Source organism: Misgurnus anguillicaudatus, chromosome 16, assembly GCF_027580225.2.
Source record: "Misgurnus anguillicaudatus chromosome 16, ASM2758022v2, whole genome shotgun sequence".
Classification (NCBI taxonomy): domain Eukaryota; kingdom Metazoa; phylum Chordata; class Actinopteri; order Cypriniformes; family Cobitidae; genus Misgurnus; species Misgurnus anguillicaudatus.
In genome coordinates, this window is record NC_073352.2 from 27313366 (window position 1) to 27331747 (window position 18382).

Consider the following 18382-nt stretch of genomic DNA (forward strand, 5'->3'; position numbering starts at 1 on the left):
TTAAGGTAAGAACATAGTAAAATATTGAAAAATGGTGGTTTCCTTTAAAAATATATAAATGTTGTTCAGATGCTAAAAGCCACCTCCTTCAAAAATGAGATACTAATATTACCCAAATGCTCTGACTATAATATGTTCATCACCTTCGCTTCAAATCTACTTAATCGTCATCTCAGATCGCTTTTTTTGGCAGAATCTGCTAAATGCCACATCAATTTTTAAAGGAATACTCTACTCATTTTCAATATTAAAATATGTTATTACCTTATCTAAGAATTGTTGATACATCCCTCTATCGTCTGTGTGCGTGCACGTGGGCGCTGGTGCGCGCTGCGACGCTTCGATGGCATTTGGCTTGGCCCCATTCATTCAATGGTGCCATTTGGAGATAAAGTTTGAAGTGACCAAACACATCAATGTTTTTCCTATTTAAGACGAGTAGTTATACGAGCAAGTTTGGTGGTACAAAATAAAACAAAGCGCTTTTCTAAGCGGATTTAAAAGAGGAGCTACATTTTATGGCGTAATAACACTTTTGGGAGTATTTTGACTCGGCGCAGTAACACCCTCCCTCTCCCATTATGAGAGGGAGAAGGGGAGCGGACTTTTCAGGCGAGTCGAAGTACTCCAAAAAGTGCTATTACGCCATAAAATAAAGTTCCTCTTTTAAATCCGCTTAGAAAAGCGCTACGTTTTATTTTATACCACCAAACTTGCTCGTATAACTACTCGTCTTAAATAGGAAAAACGTTGATGTGTTTGGTCACTTCTAACTTTATCTCTAAATGGTACCATTGAATGAATGGGGCTAAGCTAAATGCTATCGAAGCGTCGCAGCGCGCTCCAGCGCTTACGTGCACGCACACAGATGATAGAGGGATGTATCAACAATTCTTAGTTAAGGTAATAACATATTTTAATATTGAAAATGAGTAGACTATTCCTTTAAGCCAAGTCCTTTAAGTGCAGGAAAGAAGAATTAAATAGACGCAGGGGCGGAGTGGGACCAAAAAATCTACCTGGAAATTTCGTATACCACCGGCCCTCCGTGGTAAAAAAAATGTCTCGTAGCCTATTTGTAGTAAAACTAGGGTAATACAAATCGTAATCAATTTGCCCAAAAAAAAAAAAACATTTTCATAATATTAATAAAATCATTAAATCATGGCTAATTTTCCTAAATGAGTAACTATACAAAATTATACCTGTTTGAAAGACGGAGTTGCGCACCTCAATCAGCTATAACAGAGCGAGGCCAGAGATGAATGTGCTCATAAACGGAGTAATATGGAATAATTTGTGCATCTTTGAATAACTGTAAGAATATTTCCTTTAAATATAATTTTTGGCATATAAAGTTTTGAGAGATAATAATGTTTTTTCCACGGTTATTGCTTATTTAACGTGTTTGGCGCATTACCTCAGAGATTATTTTAGTAATATTGCTTTTTCCCGCTAATAATAATACAATTTACATGCCAATCCTGCTTCTTTGTCTTTTTATTAATTTCATTATGCTGTAATGTTAATTTATATGTGGATGTTTAATGGCATATGAGACGTTCATTACCGTTATATTATCTCTTCTAATATTCAAATGATATCCGGAATAATGTGTGCATCTAGAATACAGATTCATTTGAAAATAATTTTTGTCAAAGTTTTGAGAAATAATAATGTTGTGAGGATATTTATATATTTCAGTTGAATACTCTCTTTTATTAATATGGAAATCTAATAGAAATCTAATAGTAGGAAATATAAAATGTGATACTTCAAAGTTACCCTTCTAAATTTTATTTATTATATATAGCATATGGAGATAAACCTTTGCAAATGTGCTGATTTTATCCATTCAAGTACTGAGCACCAGGCTAGAGATTTTAAACATCCTTAATCCACACTTTCTATCAAATAGTCTCCGCTTTTTATGGATCAATCCAACCGCGTATGTACTGAAATAAACAGGCATTCGGCGACGCGGCTTTTCACATCAAAGGCCAACAGGCTATGCAATTTGGAGAGGGGTCGTTTAATAATCCCCCTATATTTAAAAAAAATCCTAAACATGGTTGGACCTGCCGAACAGGTTAAGCACTTTTATATAGCCTACTGTGTTGAGCAAAGAGGCTGCACAGTTTGACCAGAGGGAAGCGGCCGCACATCATGCCGCCAGACGGGGTTGCTATATAACTTGCAATGTATCAGACCAGCCCTCGCAGCCTCAAAACACTACCGGCCCACCGGGAAATGTCCCGACTCTCCTGATGGCCACTCCGCTACTGAATAGACGACTGCGCGAATAAATCCATGATGTGAAACACATTCAAACTCAGGTCCCTTGTGAGACCGTTTCATTGCCATTAAATTGAAATTAATGAACCTAAACATAAAAGTCTGAAAAAAATGCATTTACAAAAAAACATGTCAGATGCACTTAGAGGGTTTTGCATCTTTACCACTCAATATATTAAAATCCAATTTACTGTAGCTTATGAAGACTCTTGCATTAAATATAAGCTAATGCTACTATTTTTATAGATCAAATGCTAGGTTTGGGTTTATTACAGAGAGAAATTATGCATCAAATTCTGTTGCTTGTTGGAGAGAGATGTACAATTATTTTCTTAAGTGATCTGACTGGTGAATGACAAACACATGACTAAATAGTAATCCTATAGACTTGCGTTAATCTAGGGACCAGAGTGTTATAGAGACAGGAGCACCCCAGCATTGCCCAGCGGCTGTTAGTTTCATAGGCACTATACTCTGTCCTTGGTGTGGTACCTCTTAGAAAAGTACACATTAGTACCTAAATAGTGCACCTTTTAACCTCACAGTTATATATTGGTACATTACTGTACCTACATCTTAGGAGAAATTAAAGGGTACCATCCCAGTGACAGCTTTTGTACTTTAATTCTGAAAGTGTACTTTCTAATGACAGCTTAAAGTGGAGATGAGTGGAGTATAATACAACATCTCTGCAGGTGCAGATGATATTACAGGTGCAGATATATACAACAGGTGTGTTAGTTTAAAAAAAACAGTCCATAGCAACTGTCTCTCGTCTCATGTTGTGTAATTATTTGTACATCAGCTTCCGTTTCTCCTCTACAGGGAGTGCCGTGTTTACTGTAACACTATCCGCAAAAAGGTCTTTGTTTCCTGAAGTAAGCACTCTATAATGTGTAGCAGGATTTTTCTGTTCACATCAAAATTCAAGTTGAACCCCAAATGAGTAGCCAAATTGTGATTTTATAATTACTATGTTATCGCTTGACTTAAGTTCTTGTTTTAAAACAGCCGTGTATAGCTCCATCGGTCGACTTGCAGCAATAAACCATGACAAAGTACTCTGATCCCCAGAGGCGGGGCAGACAGCCTGACTGACAAACACAATGACACAATTTGCTTTAATAATATACCCATGAGCCATAATGACAACATTATTCATTGCTTCTGTTGCTGAACAGATGTCTCATCTCAAACTCTTCTTTATTATTCTCTTAATAAGTTTGAAATCTGAAGCTTTGATGGTTTTGGGGTTAGTAGCATGGACCTTCTTAAAAACTTTATGCAAAATGTTTACCAAATGGCCTTGAATAAATAATTGATCATGGCCTAGCTCAAGACTGTGCTATTTTGTCAATTACAACCAAAGTTTTTCTTTAGTGTTTGAAAACTGATTATTTGTTATTAAAATGCACAATTGAAAGGAACAGAAAATATGTTTTAAAGTTCTTTAGAACAAATTGGATTTTATTTAGGTTATTCTAATGTGTCATTTAACAAAAACAAAAGCATTATGGCGAGACAAGGCAAGGCAGTTATATTTATAAAGCACATTTAAAACAGCTCCTGCTGACCAAAGTGCTATACAATCTAACGACATAAAAGATAAAAAAATACATAACATTGCAAGAAAAACACAATGAATCACACCATTATATTGATTCAAAATAAATAGTGCCTTCAACATTGAGGGATAACCTAATTCAAGCCGGCTAATCATGTGGGGCGGCAACCGAAAAGGCACAATCACTTTTTGACTTTAGATAAGACACAGTTAGCATCAACTTATTTGTGGATCTTAAATCCCTAGATTGTTGCCGGTTGGAAAGAAGATCAATAATATATTTGGTGGTGCCTGGCCATTTAACCCCTCGTATACATACAACAAAACCTTGAATTTCACTCGATATTCAATATGTGAACTGAAGATTGTTTTTTCTTTTTTAGTTCTAGTCGGGCTTCAGAGATATATTAGACCAGTACTGATAGGATACAGTAACTTATTAAAGATACACTGTAAAAAATTGCTGTAATTATGCAGCTGGTTGCCAGTAACTTACTGTAGAAGATTAAGACTGAAAATGTTTCATGTTCATTTAACTTTGAACAAACTGTTGCCAGTAAATAACATAAATGTAAAATCTACAGTAAGTTACTGGCAACCAGCTGCCACACTGTTAACCCAGAAATTGTCTTAACTTAAACGATCAAGTAAACATCCCTTAATATTTTCTGTTTTGAAGCCAAAAAGTTTAGTTGATATAACTTTTAAGCTTACAAAATCCATTAAACTAAAACATTCAATAAAATGAACTTAAAATTATAAGTTCATGTTGTGAGGAATACCCATAATCCTTTGCGCCTGAATATTTTGATTATTTTCTGCTTTTTAACAGAATAAAAACGGATAAGAACTTTTTCTACTCAAATATTTGTTAATACACTGAAAAAAATGATTCATTAAATTTAATCAATTTAATCTTCAGATTATAGTTCCCTCACAAAAAATTAAACCCTATCAGATCTTTACTGTTTTTTAAAGCCATTATTCATGCATATGAAAAAGATTAATTGTAGTTAAGTGCATGACCTCCATATGCATAAACATATTCTGCACAGCATGGGCTGTAAACAGCAACCATCACCACGAAAAACAGCAGTTTGATTGTTTACTCATGTTTCTTTTTTTTGAGACAAATGTTATGTTGCCTCAATTCTGCTGCACACACATGAATACATTTCATTGAATATATTATAAATCGTAACATCTGGAGATAAGAGCGAGTGGGTGACCTGTAAATATGTCAAGACCTTTGGCCTGGTCCTTACTGAAGAGAAAACATTACATACAATTTCCTCCCACGAGTCTCTCTCATCTAGTGCAAAGATGCCTTCTGTCTGTCTCATGACGGTTCTTTGAGTGTTTAATAATGCTGCTGAATAATTCAGATAACCCACAGATGGCTCATGTATCCTGTAATTTGGTTTGAACCAAAATGTCAAGGAACACAGTCGAGAGAACAGATGCTGAACTTTTCCCTTTTGGCCATTTGCCCAGATACTTAAGAGAAAGATACAGTACTGTAAATGCTTACAGTATTTAGTGAAGAGGCTTAATTTATTCTTTTTCTAATACATTTTTGTATGATTCACATTATACAAATGTATACAAAGTCAACAGCTCGTAAAAAAAGATCAGGTTGGATTAATATGTTATGAGAAAATACATTATTTAGGATGATTTCATATAAAAAATAGTACATCACAAAAATACTTTGACAGGCAGGGTCACATTTAACCACACATGATAAAAAATTACCTACTGGAAGATCAAAGTTTATGTGTAGTATGTGATTGCGAATTCAGCTGCAGTCTATAAGTCACCGAATCAATGAATCGCTCAGAAACAGGATTCATTCAGTAAAAATCGCTTTGTTTTCCACAGTTTTCTGCACAACAGTTCTTCTATTTGCTGCATTTCATTGGCAAAATACATTGCACGTTTGCAGTCTTGCTGATATTTGGTAAAACAGCTCTTTTGCTCATGGATATCATACTGTATCATATAAGGTAAAAAAAATTTAATGGGTAATTTTTAATGAAATACATTACACAGTGAAAGCGCTTGAACTGTTTTGTTTTGGCAAAGTCATGCATTTTTTACATCAAAAGCCTTATTTCATTATTCAACATATGACATTTCAGAAACAGAAGCTTGAAAAACATGATAGGATTAAGTTCAATTATTCTTAAACATTGACAGGAAACCAGGTCTCATGACCCTGAAGGAGATTCTAATGTCTGCACATTATCTCTCTTAATATACAACCACCTCAAAAAATACATTGACGTGAAATATTAATTTGAGTTGAAATAATTTTTACATGAGAAGAAAAGCTGCGTGATACGAGGGACACAAAGCTAGTGCAGCTGTAGAGAAAATCAGTTTGCTGAGATGACAGTCAATTATACGCATATATACGGATCAGCGTCGGTATACTGTACAAAGACATATGACTGCAGAATGTTACAGCTGAGTGATCACCAAAGAGCTGTATAATTATTTTGCATCTATATAAATGCATAGACAGTAAAATTAACGTGCTTTTTATGTTGAAAGTTTTCAGTGCTATAAACTTACAAATAACCATTTTCTTTCAGGGCTCAAAGCTAAGGATTTGGTTCAGATTTGTAATAGCCCCATCAAAAATTTCACTGGCCCCACCACAAAACGCACTAAAATAATAATGTTAAAGTAAGCATTGATAACACTTTACAATAGGGTTGTATTAGTTAACATTAGTAAATGCATTAACAAACAATGAACAATATCGTTTTACAGCATGTATTAATTCTTGTTGATGTTAATGTCAGTTATTCATGCACTGTGAAACAAATGCAGCATGAAGTTAAAACAACTTGGTTTTGCAAGTCAATGCAACCTACTATTTTAAGTTTTGACCTGTGATAAGTTGAAATAACGTATAGAAACAAGTTGAAATCGTTTAACTTGTCAACAGTTGAGACACTTGATTTTATAAATGTATTAGTGAATGCCGAAATTAACACGAACTAAGATAAATGAGGTAAAAGTATTATTTATTGGTATGTTAGCTAATACATTAACTAATTGTTAACAACAATCTTATTGTAAAGTGATACCTAAACAATACAGTATATAAAATAAGAACAAATAATCCAATAATGAGCAATAGCAAAAAAATATATAACAGAACAAACATACAAATAAAATAAACAGTGTTGAGGATTCTCCATATTTATCGAACAATACAGTAGTATTGAAAAGCTATAACTGAAAGTAATGTAAAATAATACTGTCTTTACTATATAAATTAAATATAGATTCATCGCTAAAAAGTCAAGAACAGTGAGGGTTTTTCTTGGTCCGTTGATGTTTGATTAATCTACACTAGGTTAAGGTTTATTTGGGATGCTGCCACTTTAAGATGAATCGGATCAAAAATAGTAAAATTGAAAAAGTGAAACAATGACACTAAATGTTAAAATGTCAATGCAAGGTGTTTTACTGCAACAAATTAAGGCAGATCAAACATGCATTTTAGTTAGACTGATCTCATGGAAAGTTGTGTTATAGTCACAAAAAATGTGATTAATTTATTTGTGTCTATGGGACGAAATTGAGCTATTTGTGCTTTGAGCACGACTGTCTTTTTCGTGGCACTGGCACAAATTGCTATAAATAGTTTTTTGTGTGCGTTGCATGACTTTCTTTTTCGTTTCATTTTATGTATTCATTGTTTTTTTCTATTTTCTTACCATTGTCGCTTTGGGTTGGGGTTAGAATCACTTTCTGTTACATTTTTGGACATCCTAACCCAAACCCCAACTCCAGGCGAGAATAGTTTTAAAAGCGGAAGAAAAACATGTAGAAACCAATAAATAAAAGTACTAACCCAAACCCCACATCTAACCCCAAGCGACAATGATTAAAAATAGGGGAAAAAATTAGAAAACAATATATGATGTTTTATTAACGTAATTCGGGAGGAACACGTCAAATAAACTACTCAAGTGCCTCCAGCTGTCTACAATCAGTAATCAACATTTCTACCCCATCAGCATGAAGGCAAGCCCATACAGTATATAATCACCGTCAAACTCACCTAAGGATTCTCTACAGTCTTCCGAATCCCTCCACCACCCCATCTCCTCTCACTCACCAGGTTACTCCCTAAACCTGGGGGGATACTCTGTGTTCTGGCCCATTTCCGAGCTCAGAGCCCTCTCCCCGAACAGCACGCCAAATACGTTTACAAATTTAGTCTATGCAACTTATTTGTAAGTGTGAACTCGTGAAATAAAGTGACATGAAAAAAGTTGTGTCACGGACACACAAAAAAACTATTTATAGAAATTTGTGAGAGTACCACGAAAAAGACATTCGTGCTCAATGCATGAAAAAAGCTGAATTTCGTGCCATGGATATATTGATAAAAAAATTTGTGACTATAACACGACTTTCCGTGAGATCATGTTGGTTTTAGTCTGGGACTAGGAGAAGCCTTTTCCGGGAAACCACCCCACTGTCCACCACTAGAAGAGAATTGCAACCTGAGGTGCAGACTGACAAATAACTGCCGCACTTGACAGACATCTGTTTTGTGTCTTTTTTACCCCAAATAATATTTAAATTAGCAATGCTTCCAAACAAGTGCAAATAAACTTTTGTGACAGTGCTGTGCTGGCCTGATCTGGCAAGTGACGGCTCTGTCAAGTGGCCCGAACATTGTCATGCTCGCCCGGGGCCATCAGGTTATCCTTATGTCCCTGTCTCTCTCCATTCCTTTCTTGCACTCTCTCTCTCTCTCTCTCTCTCCCTCTCTCTCTTGCTCTTCCTCTCTTTCAAATACACACTGTATACATACACTTGCTATTTTTATGTTGTGAGTGTGTTTATTTTGTAGCGCTCACAAAACAATGGAGATCACAGCACTTACACAGAATCATCAATCACAGAGCACAGAAAGGTTTACATACTGTACTGTATACATGCATAAATACATACAAGTACAGGATTACATACAGAAACGACACATTGTCATGCTTGTTTACTCTGGATGTATAAAACAATACTGTAGTTGAGTCAGCTTATCTCCATCCCGTCTCACAGTGAATACAACACAACTGGGTTCTGACTGTAAAAACCCAATTATTTTTAGCGATGACATAAACTTTCAAAACCAGCATATAAGCTCTTATTTAGCTATATGGTCTATGCTTTATTTGAATACGACTACTGCCCCAGTGATGTTGGGTAGGGGTGGTGTTTTATTATTGTTTTTTATGATAATCATACATTTTTGTATACGAATTAGATAACTTGTAAAATACGTACAGTACGAATTCCCATGAGATCAGGCCGTCTAGACACAGATCTCAGATTTAAGTCTGCTTTTGACACCTGTAACGTTAAGATAGCCAGAAAGCTAAGTGTATTTGTAGTTTACACAAACATCTACTGCATCACTTCCTGTTGTTACGTATACTGCAGCATCCCTTTATAGCTTTCCTTTGTTTATTTGTATCCGCATAATTCCTGTCTGAAATTGTCGCCCTATGTCTGGATCTCTCATTATTTCTGGGAAGAAATGGCAATGAATGTGAGAGTGAGGTGAAAGGTCAACGCAACCAACCCTAATTTCCTCAACATTTCCTTTTTTGTTTGCAGCTGACGTGAGAATGACTCGAAAGACTGAAGCTCTTGAGAAAGTAAAGTAAAATAAATCAAGGTGAAACGGGCTCAATGGGTTTTAGGGGGAGATTGTGAAAAAGCCCGTGGGACGACAACAATGCGAACATGCATCAGATGAGTGCAGCCCATATAAGTGAAGAAAGCTAAATCACAAAAGCTAATTGAAAGCGTTGTTTCTCTTCTCAAAGCAATGAAGCAGCTGATGAGAAAGATGATTGGGATGGGAATGAAGATCTGGCTTGGGAGTTTAGCACTAGTCTTGGTTTGGCAATAATAAAACTGTAGCACCTGCATGACGCAAAAACAGATTGTTTTAGAGGACTTCATTAGGGAATCTGATGTCTGGTGTCAATCAACGTGTGCATTTTTTTATCTTATCTTATTAAGCTATATGGTCTTTATTTGAATATGACTGCCCCTGTGATGTTGGGTAGGCGTGGGGTTTTATTATTGTTTTTTATGATAATCATACATGACATTTTCTTTCCTAAAATGTTATCCAAACATGGAACATGGAGGAGGAGAAGTATTGGAACAGGAAACTCTGGGAGCTTGTATGGAGACACTGATCACAGAATCATTAGGGTACACAAGGAAACTAAAGCTATTCTGAGGTCCTGCTTTTCTCATGCATTGAAGTCTGTGTGGGATTTCTAGTCCAGTGTGGTTGGATCTCGGCCAAGCCCGTCCGCAGTGAAGCACATTAGACAAATTCCACAACATATATAAATAGTGCATTTATTGTATATCCCTATTGCCAGGTCTCAGACAATAGGTTCTCATCAGAGCCTCTGTCGTGACCCCTGACCTCTAGTTCAAGCCCTGTACTTCACTAGGGGCCTGTTAGACACCATGCTGTGGTTTCTATTTGAGATATACTGTTCATGGGAATTGGGCCGAATCATAATACGCTGTGTGACTTCCTTTAACCCAGTAATGTTTGGGTAAACCTCATGACAACATGTCTTCAACATTTCACTTCAACATCTTATTTTAAGATTTTTAAAAACTATTAAGCGATACCTAAATTTGATTTACTCACAGTCAAGCAATCCGAGATTCCTACCCAGTCTCATATAGATCCCTGCTAATAAAACCAATAGACATCATCACAGAAATTCTATTGGTTTTATTGGTTTTATTTGGACTTTTATTGGTTCTAATGGAATATGGCCCAAAATACACTACAGTGTATTGGTCTTTGTTGGTCTCTAATGGTATGTATTGGTTCTATTGGTTCTATGTATTGGTTCTAATGGAATATGGCCCAAAACACACTTAATGGTTAAAGCTAACGGTTCCTATTGGTATTTTAATGGAAATCATTAGAATTTTCTGTAATGGTTTTATTGTTTTTTTCAGCAGGGATGCGTATAAATAGCATGAAGTGTAAAAACCCATGCAATACATATATGCCAAATTCCAGTCCTTCCTATTCACTTAAAACTTTTGTTTGTCGTTTAATGTATTTGTTTCTCAATTTTTATTTATTTTTTTAAACCATGGTAGCTTGGAGTTGGGGTTAGAATTGGGGTTTGGGTTAGGATGTCATTTTATGTAACATTAAGTTGTTCTAACCCCAAACCCAAGCGACAATGGTAAAAAACTAGAAAAAAAACTAGAAACCAATACATAAAACAACAAAAAAGATGCACTGTTTTAAGTAAACGGGAAGGACTGGCGTATCACATGCATGCCAAATTGTTATTTGCCGTATGTATTGCAAGAGTTTTCACACTTCGTGCTATTAATATGCATCTCCATGAGACTGGTTTCGAAATACATATGTCCATCATCTTTCAGACAAGCACATTTTGAGTTATTTTAGTAAATGTCCTTGCTGTATAACAGTAGAAAACAGGGATTTAAGGAATCAGGAAAAAACTTCGGACTTTGAAGCCCAAAAAAAAAAGTGCATCCATCCTTCGCAGAAGTAATCCACATGGCTTCAAGGGGTTAATGGAGGTATTTTGCGGGTAATCTATGAGATTTTGTAAGATAAATATCCATTTTAAACTAGGTAGCTTCTTGTAACGACGATATTTTAGACTTACGCGATTCACGAGAGTCGTTGCGCAACGTACCTATGGCATCCAAAGCTCACTACACTAAAACTCTCTTGTTAATCGAGTCCAAGATGGCGTCCTTACCGGAAGCTAATTATTAAGTTTGAAATGTGGATATTTATCTAACAGGGTGGCATTGATTACCCGGAAGACCTCCATTGGCCCATTGCAGTTGTGTGGATTACTCCTGTAAAGGATAAATGATAGACACAGGGTTCCCCGCAGAAAATTTGTTAGTTAAGGTAGGGTTGGACAGGTGGGCGGGCCGAGGGCGTGGTAATTAAAGGGGCGTCATGATGAAAATTAAATTATTTTTATTTAAAACACTCAAATAAAACTTAATTTTTAAAGAACCTATTACAAAAAATGAACACATACTAGATTATTAATGAATTAAATGTTTTTACCTCTAACGGGAATAGCTGCGTGATGAAGTGAAACTAAAGGGTTAATAAACACAAACCAAAGCAGATGTTGAAGAACGTCTGGCGTACGATAATAGATGGTGCAAAAATTGTAAAAACTGATTATTTCCCACTATTAATTACATTATCTTAAAGGAGTGTAACTGCAGCATGTAAATAATGCACATGCATAAAGTGAGCACGAGCGCTCAACAATTATATCTAATCAACAGGCATGTGAAACCATAGCAGGTTGCTCAAACAACAAAATCACCAGCTAACTTACTTTAAAATTGCAAGAACTGTAGACTTATACAATAACAGGCTTAAATAAACCCACTTACAGTTCTCACGGACACGTGTTTTATCAACTGGCTATCCTCCAGACATGACGGACCACGTCTTTATCTCATTTCGGCCGTGTGGCGACGTGTACACTAGCGGTGTGAACCGCGTCCGCGCTTTTCTCCTGTTTTATCAACTGGCTAGTTATCCTCCAGACAGTGACGGTCCGGACCACGACTTTCTCATTTCGGCCGTGTGGCGCGCGTCCCCGCTCGCGGTGTGATGCGCATACGCGCTATCCTCCGAGATGCACTTGATGGCCTTTTGTGCAGTGATTTTATTTTTTATTTTTGAAAGTGTTTGGTGGCTACTAAATTCATCCCTGTTTGGAGCCATAGAATGAATGGGGCTAGGCTAAATACTAACACGCACAATGTGCTGTACAAAGATTAAAAGTGCACGCATTGAAAAAAGATAGGTATGTATTCATTCGTCTAAGTTGAGGTAAGAACATAGTAAAATATTGAAAAATGGTGGTGTTTTCCTTTAAGTACCTAAAATAGGGATGCAGTACAAAATTTTTGTGCTGATACAGATTTTCAATTATTTGGAATAGTATCTACCAAGATCGATAGATACAGATTTAAATCATAGAAGTACAAACTGCAACTCTGTTTTCATTATAAACCAATAAAAAACAAAAAACAGTTCTGATGTGTTTTTCCACACCCTTTTCATTGCCATAATCTGCTGTTTTTAAACAATCACCGATGTCTGAAAAAAATGCTTTTATTTGTCGACACCAAGGGGCATCCTACCTAAAATATTTTCTTTTTATGTTATGATGTTGGCGTGATGTGTCATATTACTGACCGGTTTTAAGAGATTTATTAATTTAGAAAATATTTAATTTAAATAGACAGAGAGCACTGGGCTTTAGAGCTGATGTGACAGAAGTGATTATACTGGGACTAGGTCTCTGTGAGGCATATGAGACCAACTGTACACACTGCGGTGTTGATGATGTAGGCTTGCTGTCTCACCTGCCTGCAGGGAACTTTTCTTGTTTGCTTTAGAAAGGCATTATGCGGCTGCTGTATCTGTCACACAGCATACTGGTAGGTTTATGCACAATGTCCCACACAAATTAAATTCAGAAGCATATTGGTAAAAACTATTTTCACTGTGACTTCATGGCAAAAATAAGCCCTAAAAGTTAAAAACTTAAAAATCTCATAATTCCAACTTTAAATTGAGCAAATGTAACCTGTGACGTGGCACAAAGAATTACATTGATGCAGTGGCGTAGCGTCTGGGCATGCAGGGTATGCACGTGCAAATGGGCCCGGGCCAATAGGGGGCCCGGCCCCCTGCTGTGAAACAATTAAGTATTGTGAAAAGCGCTATATAAATAAAATTGAATTGAATTGAATTTCTCGTTTTTCTTTATTTAAGTCTACCTAAAAAAGTTAAGTAAAAATATTTGACTACCTTATTAAAAGTATATGTTGTTAACAGACCTGCACGCCACAGTTAACAGTGCCAATGGGCAATGTTGGGGGGGGCTTTGGCTTAAGGGAGCCCATACATTTTTTTTTTTTTTTTTGCATATTGGCCTGGGACTGACTTGCTACACCACTGCATTGATGTATGTCTACAGAATTAAAATTAAAACACATTTTTTAACAAATATACAGAATAATGCAGAATAACGTGAGATTTACAAGATTCAGTATTTTTTAATACATAATGTTACAACAGTATTTATAATAATGTACAATGTATCCTGAAGGTGCTGCTGAGGGGATGCATGGCATAAAAAATTCACACACCTTCACAGATTGTTTGTCAATCAATATCTATTTTATATTCAGCAGCCAGAGGTCCCAGGAAACAGACCCTATTGGTATGTGACAGAACACCTGCACTGCATTCTGGATGATGAGATTCATATACTGTATGTATGAATGAAGTAAATGAAGTATGACTTTGTTGTTTTATTATAATCTAATCAGTGATTACACTGTTTATTAAAGTTTTAGACAAAACACATTATGGATAAACCCAGAAGATTCTGTCAGACTTTATTCAGATACAAAACATAATTGATCACCCCTTGTAACTTAATGTAAGTTTTGCATTTGATTTTTACAGTTTTGAAGATAAAATAATTTCCTGACTGTAGACACATATTGAGCTAAAGATTGGGTTGCTTTGGCAGCAAGTTGTAAATGAATTATTTTCGGACCCACTGATCCAGACAGTATGGGTTTCTTAAATCATGACAGAGTTTTGGAAACGATTACTAAATTGGGGGAGGCCAGTATGAACCTTCAGCACCATGCACAGGGGTTCTGTCACAAGAGACCCCTCAAGCCCTTAAAAATATTCTTTACTCCACAGATTTTATGTACATGTATGTGAGTTTCATTTAACTACCACGTTTTATAATTTCTACACATACTGATTACAACATCAGCATACAAGCATAACAATCTTTAAAAAATTAACATTATTTCCCACTTTTTACAAATGAGTCGGGAAAAACATAAAACAGATATATAGTAAACACCACTCACATGATTACAGGATAAAGCAACATTTACATTTTATACATTTAATATTTACAATAATGTTAAGAATGTATGTCAAATTAAACGCTTTTTTTATGTACAAAATATCTACATTTGAAACACAGTGGCCCTGAAAGGTATACTATACAGTAGCCATACTTTTAGTCATTGTGTTTGAATAAAAAAAATTACAAACCTATTTTTAAAGAAGGGTAGCAAAAATGTGCCTGTAATAAATCAATACATCCTCAAAACAGTGCTGAATTTTGATATTTTTTCTTATTGTACTCGACTATTATTTTCCTGAACCAACAAATATAATTCTCACCTCATCTCAGCTGCTTTTGTGTTTACTTGCATTCTGTGATGGAAATGATTGTTGTGAAAACATTATTTTTTTACAGTAAAATAGCAATGAAATAGCAAACTGTTTTGTTCTGCAAAGGCATAAGTATAATTTTATGTACTTTAAATACAAAGAAAAAAAATTCACACATATTGCATGATTTAACAAATATTCAGTTTGGACACATGATACAATTTCATTGGAATTTACCTTTTTTGTAACAGTCATATTTAATCTCATGCATGCTCTTTACTGAAACTTTTGTCTCCTTGGTAACCAGCAAGTAACCAAGTTTTTATAATTAACTTTAACTTTTATGATTAGGCCTAAAGGTTTGTGTGAGAGACAAACATTTAAGAATATCTATACAATATTCCCAAATGAGTATGAAACATTAACTGTGAAATTCATTTGAATAACATTTATTTTAAAAGGAAATAAAATGAACTTTGTTTTGTATCCAATATTTAAGTATCCAAATATTTTTTGAGGCCACTGTAGATTTGATGTCATTGTGTAAACGTCTCTCATATGCGTTTTGCAGTCAGGCAAATTATTTTCTTAAAAGCTTTTCTGAAATCCCTGTTGAAGATGGTGTAAATGATGGGATTCACTGAACTGTTGCAGTAACCTATCCAAAAGAAGAGCTTGAAAAGCCCTTCTGGAGCCACGCAACTTGTTCCACAGATTGCTTGAAGACTATATGTGAAGAAAAATGGAAACCAGCAAAGGACAAAGACCCCCATCACCACAGCCAGCACGAATGTGAAGCGTTTCTCTCGCATCTGAGCTACTTTGGTTTTGGAGACCACAGTAAGTCGTCTGTTGTTCTGCTCCTGAGTGGAAACCCAGGAGATTCGGCAGGGCTGCTGAGGGCAGCAGCGCGCGCCGTCCACCCTCCTGCGCTTGGAGAAACGCGAGCTTTTGGGTTTGTTGTCAGACGTCGCGCTCTCCTCCAAGTCAATATCATCCAGTTCCTCTCTCTGGTTGCTTTCCGAGCTCTGACTACTCGGACTCTCCTTCTCAAACTTATCCTTCCTAACAAAGCAGGTCTCCGACTGGGAAGGTTGTCTTTCCAATCCGTTCTTGGCTACGAATACGGTGGACGAGCGCTGCTTGGCGACCCGGTAGATTTTACAGTACACTGTGATCATAATAAACCCAGGCGCGAAAAATGACACCATGCACGAGGAGAGGATGTACCAAGTCTTGTCGTTTATTAAACATTCATTCTCGTTATGTTTGGTCATGATAAGAGGCGGGAATGAGATGACGGCAGATATCCCCCACACCACCGCGATCATGAATTTGATGCGCTTTGGTGTTCTCTTCAAGTTGTAGCTCACAGCCTTGGTGACGGACCAGTATCGATCTAAACTAATTGCGCACAGGTGAACGATGGAAGATGTGCAAAACAGGACATCCAGAGCCAGGTAGAAGGCGCACCAGGTGCTGCCAAAGTACCAGTATCCCATGATCTCGTTGGCGAGGGAAAAGGGGATCACCAGCGTGGCCACGAGGATGTCCGCGCACGCGAGCGAAACGAGGAAAAGGTTCTGTGGCGCACGAAGCGCACGGCTGGTCAGAATCGCCACGACGACCAAGACATTTCCAACAATAGTCACTAAAATTATGACGGACACCACGAGTATGATAAGCGCGGCGCCAGTCTGTGTGTGTTTGGGGATGCTGGTGATGTTGCCATCTTTCTCCGTTGCATTGGACTGAGTTACATCCATGCTGAGTCCATCATTTTTGACAGCAAGTTTAGCGTTTCAAGAATTAAGCGCACGTTGCATTAAGTAGTTTCAACAATGCACTGATACGCCGATACAAGGAGCGCTCGCGCTGTCAATGTCCTTTGGTGATGCGCACTCATGCTTGCGAGATAAGAGTTGTCCATCATGGGCACATTGATGCTTTTTATCCCAACACTTTAACCGATGCGCAAAAAGTAAATATCCAGAGTAGATCTGCGTGTTTTGATAGATGCGCTACGGAAAAGCGCACGCGGCTCTGCGCTTACGCGCTTCGCACTGAACTGAATGAGATGTGCGCGTGAGCTGGAGCCAGACACGTGACGTCATGATGTAGTCCAACCCTTCTCCAAAAACACACAAAATACACACAAAAGATGATTTCGATTATGTCTAATGTATCGCAATTATTTCATTTTAAATAAAAATACAACTTTCATCAGTTGGTTTGTTTCACTTTGGAACATTCCTTATAACATTAGAGAATTTTGTAAATGAAATAGATGTTTGAAAAATACATTTCTGAGCTTGTACAATATATCAGTCCATGGTTTGGTTTATTTTTATTCCAAAATGTAAACCCCTTAAAATCAGGCCAAAGTCTTCCCGAGCTTTGGCCTGATAGAAAATTGTCTATGTGTGCAGAAAAATGTGTACTGGTTTTTATATTTTTTTAATATTCAAACCATGAAATTATGAATTCAATTGTATAAAATACACCATGTTACCATTTACCAGTATACAGTAACTGCATTGTCAAATGTAGAAATAGCACAAATAGCATTATATCTTTAGAAGTCCTATAAATGAAATTCAGCCATGAAATTTCAGAACTCTTTCTTTCCTTTTATTATTATCTCTCTACTTTCCGGTGAAAATTAGAAAATCTAATTATGCAATGCATTATTACATTTATGCATCTGACAGATGCTTTTATCCAAAATGTCTTACAGCACATTATGAGCTCTGTGTTTTATCAGTAGCCGTGTGTGTTTACTGGAATCAAACCCATGAGCTTTCGTGCTGCAGTCATTGTCAACTCTTTACAAAAGGCTTTATAAGTGTCTAAATCTAAGGTCTAAAAAGTGTCTAAAAAGTGTCTAAGGTCTTTGTGAATTCCTCAAATACCTCAGCTCTGCATGCATCTGACTTTAAATCCCCTGAATGTTATAATATATCTCATGGAACAAATGCGCTTTGGTGAGTCAGATGTGAGTTCGGTAGAGCAGAGAGGTGGATCTGTTCTTGGCAGGAACTAGCCGCCAAAGCTGTCATTTATTTGGCAGGGTTTGTTGGAGGAGGAGGGCTGATTGTAGGGTGCATTTGTGTCCGACCAATTTCAGGGCGCGAAAGAGACATGATGTCTTTCTTTCACTCATCTAGGCAAACAGCAGGATTGGCTTCCTGTTTTTGTTTGTTAAA

General features: G+C 36.6%; 1 protein-coding gene and 1 long non-coding RNA gene across 2 annotated transcripts in view; one reads left to right on the plus strand and one right to left on the minus strand.

The window, feature by feature from the left end:
* The window catches only part of LOC141350066 (uncharacterized), a 137673-nt gene that overhangs the window by 93033 nt on the left and 26258 nt on the right, over positions 1–18382 (plus strand). The gene's annotated exons all lie outside the window — the stretch shown is intronic.
* adra2da (adrenergic, alpha-2D-, receptor a) lies at positions 14353–17260 on the minus strand. Its single transcript, XM_055178866.2, has one exon. The coding sequence runs from the start codon at positions 16940–16942 to the stop codon at positions 15731–15733; it is 1212 nt and encodes a 403-aa protein (XP_055034841.1). The 5' UTR covers positions 16943–17260; the 3' UTR covers positions 14353–15730.

Coding starts and splice junctions, on each gene's coding strand:
- adra2da (XM_055178866.2), bottom strand. CDS start 16,942: ATGGATGTAACTCAGTCCAATGCAACGGAGAAAGATGGCAACATCACC.